The sequence below is a fragment of the Gymnoscopelus microlampas genome (genome assembly GCF_963454915.1).
Source record: "Gymnoscopelus microlampas genome assembly, chromosome: 23".
NCBI classification, from domain to species: Eukaryota; Metazoa; Chordata; class Actinopteri; order Myctophiformes; family Myctophidae; genus Gymnoscopelus; species Gymnoscopelus microlampas.
In genome coordinates this window covers 20,260,769-20,270,750 of record NC_139960.1, presented here as the reverse complement: position 1 = coordinate 20,270,750, position 9,982 = coordinate 20,260,769, and the positions used below count along the sequence as shown (strand labels likewise).

The following is a 9,982-nucleotide window of genomic DNA, read 5'->3' as shown; positions in this document are numbered from 1 at the left end:
TTTTATGTCTCAAATGATTTGAATAAAACACAACATTACACAAAACTTAAAAATGTTGTCATACTGCCTGGCTGGTAATCAAGACCGCCAGTCAGTTGACAGTATAACGTTTAATAGACCAAACAACAAACTGTACATTACATGAAGATAATAATAATAATAATACATATGCTACAAAATAAAAGATCAATGTGAACATCAGGAACTTTGCTGCAAAGAAATGGAAAGTCCAAACATTAAAATCATTCCTTGGATCACAGATCAATTGGGAAATAAAGATATGCCAAAATGTTGGAGGAAAAATGGGTGATGTGTTACCAGTAGTGCTCTCCCCTTGGTCTCAAATGGCAAGAGAAAGGTTACAATTGCACACACTACACAGGCCAGGGCGAAGGGAGTCATGGCCAAGATTACAGAGTGTGACATCAACACCTGTAAAACAATAAAGACATTTTTAGTCAGTACATTTATTGAAAAGAGCTTGCTTCTCTAAGGATTTAAACCAGACATGGGGAAAGGTGTTGTGTTGTGACATCAGAGTAGAACACTCAGAGGGCTTAATTATTCTTCTACTTACCCCTCTGTGTCTCATCACTGTGTTTTGTCGTCCTTGTCTGAGTGTCATGTCTATGTGAAAGATGTTTTTATATATATAATCTAGGCCATGTACAACCCTACGTCCCTGGTTGCATCGTCCTTCTACCACTGGTGGCCCTGTGGTTCCCTTTCTACTCTCCACCGTGGCTGCTGTGTGTCCTAAACTGATCTGCATCAGACAGCATCATATCGTCTCTGTCGGGTGGAAACCTCATATGTCCAAAACCGTTAATTTTCAGGATTCAAATTCAAAAAGATCAAAAGTAGCAGAACAAAAAGCTAAAATCGCATCGCTTTGCGCAGCGTTTTGAGCTTGTGGATCTGCTACTTTTGATGCTTTAGTACAGTGGTTCTCAACCAGTGGTCCGGGGGACCACCAGTGGTCCTTGAGGGGGTTCCAGGGGGTCCCCAGCCAAATGAATAGTTAGAAACTAAATTGACCCTTGTGTGTCTGTAACTCTGAGAGCGTACAAATAGAACCAAATGGACCCTAACGGGTCCATTTGGTTCCATTTGTACACTCTCAGAGTTAAATCAACAACAATGCTGATGATACAGTGTAGATTAAGACAACCAAGAAATCAAAATGGTTGAGTCCCTGGCATATCTTTTCAAATGGGGGTCCGTGGGCTAATATGTGTCCATTTAGGTGTCCTTTACGCGAAAGAGGTTGAAAACCACTGCTATCAAGTAGGGTGTTAATTTACGAAGAAACTAAAAAATATGGAGATAAGAGGTTTCTGCCCGACAGCAACGATATATTACGCCAAATCCTCTGTGGACTTTACTGACCCCACTGACTGTACTGCGGTTCCCTTTCAGCCTCGTTTGTGGCCGTATGTCCTCAACTGACCTGCATCAAACAGCAACATATATTTTATAATGGCAGAGAGACAGAAGAGACGCGAGACATGACACCGAGAGTCAGATTCCAACCCGGGCCCTTGTAACAAAAGTAGCATGGGGTCAATACACTCCCCAGTACACCCCATTTAAACCTTTTATTGTTTGTTTTGAATTTGCATATTGCCCCTCCGGCATCTACTAGATCATGGGAAGAAGGTGCCCCTCTGTTGTGAGCCTTCCTTAGGTTTCTCCCATTTCTCTTCCAGTAAAGGGGGTTGTAATGTGTTTCCTGTGTTCATGTGAGCCTGTAGAGCTCATTGATGCTGTAACAGTGATTAAGGGCTATACAAAAAATGTGATTTGTCCAAGTCACAGAACAGAAATGACCAGGGGGGCACCAACATACCTGTGCTATGAAAGGTGCGATCATGCCTCCAATACGACTGAAGGAGGTACAGAAGCCCATTCCAAGAGACCGCGCTATGGTGGGATAGACCTTAGACAGAAAGATTAAGTGTAAAACACAGAGAGCGACAGGGCTGTGGACTAGTGCTCATGGACACATGGTAAAGTGACATATAATAATAATAATAATAATATATAAATATCCTAAAACATTTGCTGTGACAAATCATTTAAGTCCTTCACTAGTATGCATGCATGCAGTATTAAAGACTGAACAATAAATTCCTTGTATTCATACCTCTGCAGTGTAAATATACACCACATTAAAATTCATGGAGACCAAAGACCTGAGCAACAAGAGCAGCACAGTAAAACCAGCCCTAGAAGAAGACAAAGAGACAAAGGGAAATGAAGGGAGAGAAACATGGGACCACAGAATGTACTGTAGACACACGAAAAGTCAATGAGTGATGCCTAATTCATGCTCGTACGACCGAAAAATATATCCGTAAGCTCACAACACATTGCTTCCACGACGCGTTGTTAGCTTTACGCCACGATGCCGTTGTACAACAAAGTATAAATCGGGCTTGACGGCAGTGTTAATTTTGACAGCATTTTTTTACTTCGTTTTAGTCATAGTCTTTTGAATAAAATTCCATTTAGTTTTTGTCATATTTGAGTCATCTGAAATGTTTTAGTTTTAGTTGAATAAATATCATATGTACTTTGGCAGGCCGTAATGCCCGATTTACACGCATTGAGAGCTTGTAGATTGGTTCACACCTGCAAGCATGAAATGGCTCATCTTAGTTTTACTCAAACTCTTGTCCACTAGTCCCTCCCTAACATATTAGTCTAGTTTTATTTGTTGACAAAATTGTCAATATATTTGGTCATAGTTTTAGTCATCATAGCGCTTAGGTTTGGTAAAAAAGAAAATTTGTTTTCGTCAGTGAAAAAAGGTAGTCGACGAACACTTCTCGTCATAGTTTTAGTCTACGGAATTAACACTGTTTGAGGGTCTTACATGGTCGTGCAGATGTTGACCAGCATGAACAACATGGCCGCTACGAGCTGCAGCACCGTCAGGCTCAACTTTCGTCCAATCACATTCAACAAGCATATGTTCACAGGGATAACTGCGGAGAGAGAAAGAGGGGGAGTGAGGAGGGGGTTCAGCTATTCCTCTTGGACATGGCAACTTTTTAACCCCCACCCCTCACTCACGTGCAACCTCCCCGAGGCAGCTGATGAGGAGCGTGTTGTAGTCGTTGGTTCCAAAGGGGATGCAGTAGCATAGCCCGTCCTCATGGCGGTGTTTGACCTGGTGGTCCGCACCAGCGTCCGTTATACACAGCAGGTTTTTCTCAAGTAGTTCTGAGCTACTCAGCACAGAGCCATAGTAGGAAAAGGAAGCCACAAACCTAACATGCAAGAACACACAAGCGTCCAAGAAAATGCACAAATGTGAGCACATAAACACAAGCATTCTCTATAGATTTATATATACCAATATGCAATATGTTATTCAACTAGATTTAACGATAATAATGACAATAATCATCTTTCTATTAATTCACAAAACCTGTTTGTGTGTGTGCATGTCTGTGTATGTCTGTCTGTGTGTTCATTTGTGCCACGGTGCCAATTTAAGTGGCAGTGTGTGCAATGGAACAGAAACTACGAGAGCTGTGGTCATAGTGAAGAAAGCGAACAAAATGCGATTGAGTGGAACGGGTACAGCAAGTACATCAGACTTGCCAACGTGTATTGCATCGTTCCCGACTTGCATGGCGCCGGTCTTGTAAAAAATATAACAATAGTCTATAATAAACTACAATATATGGCATTGGAGCATTACCATGTGTACCACAGTATTACAGATGTCCTTCTCCATGCTGGACTGACGAGGATACGCCAGTTGCCCCTCTCATCCTAAAACACACATATGATATACACAACAGGGATGGGGTCATCAAACACATAAAACCCAAAAGTATATACAAGTAAACGGCATGTACATGTATTCCTTTCACTGGGAGGAAGCCCCGGGACAGACCAAGGACCAAATGGGGGATTATATCTCCACGGCACGCCTTGGAACGCCTCGAGATCTCCCAGGATGAAGAGGATAATGTTGCCCATGAAAGGGATATCTGTAGCTTGTTTCAGGAACTGTTGCCCCACAACCCAACTTCGGATAAGCAGTTGAAGATGGATGTATGGGTAATGTACATTTAGATAGATTTATGCTGATTACTTGTCCACCACATATGCTACGGACATGTTATTATGCTGTTTACTTGCCCACAGATGCTACGGACATGTTATTAACTTTTTTTTTAAAGATGCGTCTTCTAAATGCCTAAAGACACTCCTGACCTTGAGGCCTTACTATAGCTTTTCCACCCACCCCACATTCCTGTGCTATGAGGATAAGATGGAGACATTGACCCGTCCCTGACACAGTCAAAGACATATTCATGGACCGGTGTACAGTATAATATACTGTATAATAAACATATTTGTTCAAATCTTTAGCAAGTTGTGTTCTTTCTGCTGCTAGCAGCCATTGCAAGAATACTGTTGTATACAAACACAAACGCACATGGATACTGATGGGCGGTGATTAGGAGGGTGAAACCGGAGAACAATGTGGCCAACGACCAACCAAAACCACACATGCAAATGTTGTCTACAAGCAGAAAACACATACAAACACAGCTGTTTTTGTAATGTAATTTAAACCACTTAATGACTCTAAAATGGCTATCGGTTGGAATAAAAAGCTTCTTCAACATTCGAACTGAGTTAATATGGATTTATTTATTTTTTTAATGTATGCATTAAGCTCATTTGTGGCTTTTCACTACCCGCAAATTGTGTCTCACTCTCAATCTGTTGGAAGGGGTTGCAATATATAACAAGAAGCATTTTAATGTTATACAAGCAAATGTTGCTCAACAATAATTATGCTGAAATCATCTATATATTAACTCACCACCACAGGTTCTACCAGCCGTCCAGGTGGAAGGGAGGCGTTGTTCATCTTGGCAATCTTCTGGAGGGTCTCCATTGCCCCCTTAACGTTCCCCGCAGACACATTGTAGCGTGCTGACTCTGGGATGTACTGCAGAGACAAGCATGCAGACACACAGACATGATGAAGCCAAAGGGTTGGGATTAGGGGTGCAACAGTTAATCAAACCAATTGATTTAATTAATTATATATTATATAATTTAAGAAAAATGATAATTGATAATTTTATAAAATAATCGATCCCTATTTTGGGCATGACATTATAGGTGAAAAGTTTCAAAAAAGATTTCATAGCGAATACAGCCGATCTACAAGCTCGCAACACTTCCCAATGTGACACGTTATGACCTTGTAGATCTGCTATTTCCACACAACACACAGACAACGAAGGATAAAACAACGCTTCAGTGGTTAATTGATTCGTTGATACATAAGACATAAGAATAATCGAGAAACGCCGTTTATTTTTAAGCTTCTTCGATTATTCAAAGACTAATCGCTATGAAAATAATCAATAGTTGCAACCCTAGTAGGGATATGGGGAAATCTGGTGGGTTTGAAGGAAAACAAAGGGGATAGGGGCGTCCTGAGAGAATCCCACCTTGAACAGAAAGATGAGGATGATACTGGGGGCTACTGATAGGCGGATCATCCACCTCCACCCCAGGGTGGGCACCAGAAGCATGCCTAAGATGATGATCAGCATGGAGCCTACCATCCAAAAGATCTGCAGTGACAGAAACACACAGTCACAGACAGACACACAGAGACCATCTTTGGCGTCGTTGGTGCCAGTGTTGCCAGATTTTGTGAAAGAAATGAGCAACTAGGTCTAGGAAAACAAGCCCAAAATAAGCGACTAGGACGTATGAGCACTTTGAAAATCTACGATCTACAAGCTCACAATGCGTCGCGATGCGTTGTGGGCTTGTAGATCTGTTATTTTCAAAAACTCTTGAAATAAAAAGTGGCATATTTGGAAGATTTTTGGAAACATTCTAACAACCCAAATCTGGTACAGGGCTCCCTGGCACAAAACATTTTCAAATGGGGGCTAGGGACAAATACATATTAATTTGGGGGTCCATGACATGAAAATACTAGGGAGCCAGAGGCCCTGGTTGCCCCAGGTTCGATTCCCGGCCAGGCCAGCATATGTGTCGATGAAATGAAATTTGTCCCTGAGCAAGACTCTTAACCCCTAATTGCTCACAGGTTCTCATTGGAAACAAGACCGCAAGGACTTTCATGAACGACCTGTTAAAAGGAGTTATCCTAGTTGCACTGTCACTGCGTGATCAATATGTGCACAGGTCAATGTTTAGAAACATGGCTTATCATCTCTTATTTAAACATATATTTTACTAACGTAATGTTTGGCATAAAAAAAAAGATACAAATGGTGGTATCACTACTTACAGAGGCCAGAGGGAGCAAGTAGGCTCTGTACTTAGCAGGGATGAATTCTGTCTTCAAGACAAACCTGAAGAGAGAAAAAAAGATTTAGGTAAAACCAGAAGAGCATGTTTTCAAACAATATATACTTTGTGTGTCCGTGCGTACATGCGACTTGTTAAGGCCAAAGAATTTGAGAAGTAGACATTGTGAGGACAACTCTCACAAGAGAAATGGTTGTTTTATGGATACAAATCTAGAGTTAGGTTTACAATGAAGAGAATATTCAGTTTGGTTAGGATTATAATTAGACAAGAGGTTAGGTTTAGGGGTTGGAATTATGCCTGATTTATTAGTTGCATGCCGGTGTCGTGCCCTGAAAATAGCAGATCTACAACCTCACTAACGGCAATTTTTGGGGTTAGGGTTAAAAAATTGCTGTCCTAAAATGTTGATGTCCTCACAAGCATAGCAATACAAACATGTGTGTGTGTTTGTTTTCTCACCCCTGCGACACTCCAGCCACACCGCAGCCTACCATGCTACGTAGGAATATGAACCAACCATAGGTGGGTGCAAAGGAGGTGAGGACTGAAAAATAGGCACTCCAGACAAAACCAAAGAATACCACCTTGAGAGGAAAAACAAACGGACACATACAATTAGAAAATATGTAAAAACAGAGATATTGAGATTTAAAGACTGGAACCTCCTCAGTCTAAAATTCATAGCACTGACCTTCCAGCGTCCGTATTTGTCTGCGATGTACCCTCCCAGCACTCCACACACCATGAACCCCAAAAACACCATCTGTGTGCAATAGTGCAAAGGAAGTTAAAGCAGGCTAATCTGTAGATTACAAAATAATCTGATATAGCATCTAATAATGTGGAAAACGCCTCTTAACCATTTTCACCTGGGCATCCCAATTTTTTGGCATGTCATCATATAGGTCGAAGATTTTCAGAACGTACTGTACGTGACATGTACGTCGAAGTATAAGCTTGTACATCTCCATTTTTTTTTAAATCTTGAAAGTGTTGATTTTTATTAAATCTTAAATCTTCTCTTCTGGGGGTCCTTGGCACAAAACATTTTCAAATGGGGGGGTCCGCGGTCAAATACATTTTTTGGGGGTCATTGGCACGAAAAACAGTTTGAGAACTACTGATTTAGAAGGATTTGTAGAATCGGTTGCAGTCAGTGACTGGGTAGAATAGAAACCACTCACCGTGGACACTAGGGCCACCTGCCAGTCTTCCAGACGCCACTCACAGCGGATCTCAGGTGATACCACTGCTAATAGCATAATCTCCATTGCCTCTATTATCTGTACACATTACACACACACACACACACACACACACACACACACACACACACACACACACACACACACACACACACACACACACACACACACACACACACACACACACACACAGTCAGAAAAGAGTGAGAGATGGAAAAGGAGAGATGGCTATTAGGCTGCAGAGAGTAACACATGTATATTCTAATGAAAACCACCAATCTGGTGAAATGATTGAAAGAGAGCCTCACATTTGCGCTGCCCATGATAATGAACAGCAGGACGTGGAAGCGACCAAAGCCGATGGTCTCCACAGCATCCTCCACACTGTACGTCTGCTCCGCTGGAACACAAAGACAACCAACCACCCCATCAGTCTGACAACATCGATGATACCAAGGATAGAACAATTGGAGAATACATTATGTAAAGCAGTGGTCTGTTATTTTCACAATATTTATCTGTGGAACCGAGTCACACTAAATGTAATGCCTCAACTCCTCAAGTGTTTGTCAGGGTGGGGGGTCCCCAGTTCAATTTTGGGGGTCACGGCCTGAAAAGGTTGAGAACCACTGAAAGATCTATGTGAAAGGGACTCACCATTCTCGCTTCTGACCTCTTGTGATGATGGTGTCCTCTTGTGAGGGTTCTGTTCCAACTCCACGTCCAACTCCTGAAGCTGGATAGCGTTTACCAGCTGGGTCTTCATATAGTCCCCCATACTACAAGGCTCCATCATCTTTGATGGAACGTTGTGTAGGCTATTCATTCACAAATATAAACAAAAAGAAAGGAGGAAAAAAAGTCAGCTAGTAAGTCTTTTGTAACAAAAAAAAAGCCATGGGTTTCCAAGGCTAGCTAGTAAGTAACTCTAGTCTAAAATGTGTGAATAAATAAACGGATGGATAAATCAAAACTACTAAAATGAGACTTTATTTGAATACATTTCTGTCATACCTTTCTGTGAAAAATGGGATAAATGTATTATAAAAAAACGTAAATGAGAAGTACAAAAACATAGGGCAGAATAAAATTAGTTTAAACGACTGCACTTTGAGCTCAGTGGTTTTAAAGCGTTTAACCAGTGGTGGAAAAAGTACTCACATATCTACTTAAGTAAAAGTATCAATACTGCAATGTAGAAATACTGTTACAAGTAAAAGTCTGGAATTCAAAATTTACTTGAGTTAATAAAGTACCAAAAGTAGAAAATACTCTTCTTTTTTTTTCCATTTCACACTTTTTCAAATGTATAAGATGTAAAAAAAAAATATTTTGAAAATGTCCGATCTGACATAACATTGTGATATGTTATATCAGTGGTTTTCAATCAGTGGTCCGGGGACCACCAGTGGTCCTTGGGGGAGTACCAGTCACTGGCACAAAACATTTTCAGATTTTAGCCTATATAGGCTATGTATCTATTCTGGAGCGCTCCTCACGGCAGTCAACAAATCTGGTTATTGCGGGACATTTGAAAGGAGCTTATCAAGATGTACTTACACACGATTGATTGTTCTTCAGTCTTGAACTCACGCTGCATTTACCGTTCAGTCTCGTAAGTATAAATGTAATTGTACATCAGAGAGAGGCGACGTTAGAGCAGTTGTTGTCACTCAGCCGGTGTGAGAATGTTTGTAATGCTCGTCAGGTTGAGGAGGAACAGGTGTATCAGGAAGTGACACTCACCCTGAAACCTGAGACTAGACTCAGCCCCCTATTGGACCCGCCTAACAACACAGAGAGAGAGAGAGAGAGAGAGAGAGAGAGAGAGAGAGCATTGAAAGTATTGAAAAGGGTTGTCCCTAAAAAAAAAAAAATCTCCACTATCTAAAAAGCACCCAAATATTAAATATATCTGAAACAGTTATGTACATTGTTAGATATGTTTTATAATAATCATTTGTCTAGTGTCATAACTGGCCCAATGTCACGTTCATATAAAATGTCTAACTCTGCCATCATAACCTATTTTAGTGTGCCATCTTGGCATAACTCAAGTCTGCCTACCAATCTTATGATTTTATTAAATTCGAGGTTGGACAAAACTAATCCTAGTATCAGTTCTCTCCTTTCCTCTAGAGACTGCATGTGTTGTACAGAGCGCAGGCCCTCCGAGGTCACTGATTATCTCTGGAGGAATACAATAACAGCTCATTCATTGGAGTTAACTTGACCATCTATGACAAAGCAACAACACCTCCAGCGACGCCGGTCAGAGCCGAGGTCAACGTGTTGTTTGAGACATTTGGACGCTGTTTGTCCAAGATAAACAAACTGTCACACCATCAGCTTGCCATCTTCTCTCTCAACCTACGAGCGAGGCTACTCATGGCCAGATGTCATCGTCAGAGCTGATAACAACTTCATTTGTGTATAACTGTTGT

General features: G+C 41.2%; 1 protein-coding gene across 1 annotated transcript; it reads right to left on the bottom strand.

Moving 5' to 3' along the window:
* Positions 1-46: 46 nt before the first annotated feature.
* svopl (SVOP-like) lies at positions 47-9,241 on the bottom strand. Its single transcript, XM_084050242.1, has 16 exons — positions 9,099-9,241; positions 8,196-8,356; positions 7,847-7,938; positions 7,518-7,616; positions 7,025-7,096; positions 6,793-6,917; positions 6,311-6,374; positions 5,493-5,618; positions 4,853-4,981; positions 3,713-3,786; positions 3,079-3,275; positions 2,879-2,990; positions 2,147-2,228; positions 1,850-1,939; positions 319-432; positions 47-210 (listed from the first exon to the last, which is right to left on the bottom strand). Exons 2-16 carry the CDS (start codon positions 8,332-8,334, stop codon positions 199-201), a joined length of 1,527 nt encoding a protein of 508 aa, XP_083906368.1. The 5' UTR covers positions 8,335-8,356; positions 9,099-9,241; the 3' UTR covers positions 47-198.
* Positions 9,242-9,982: the final 741 nt, after the last annotated feature.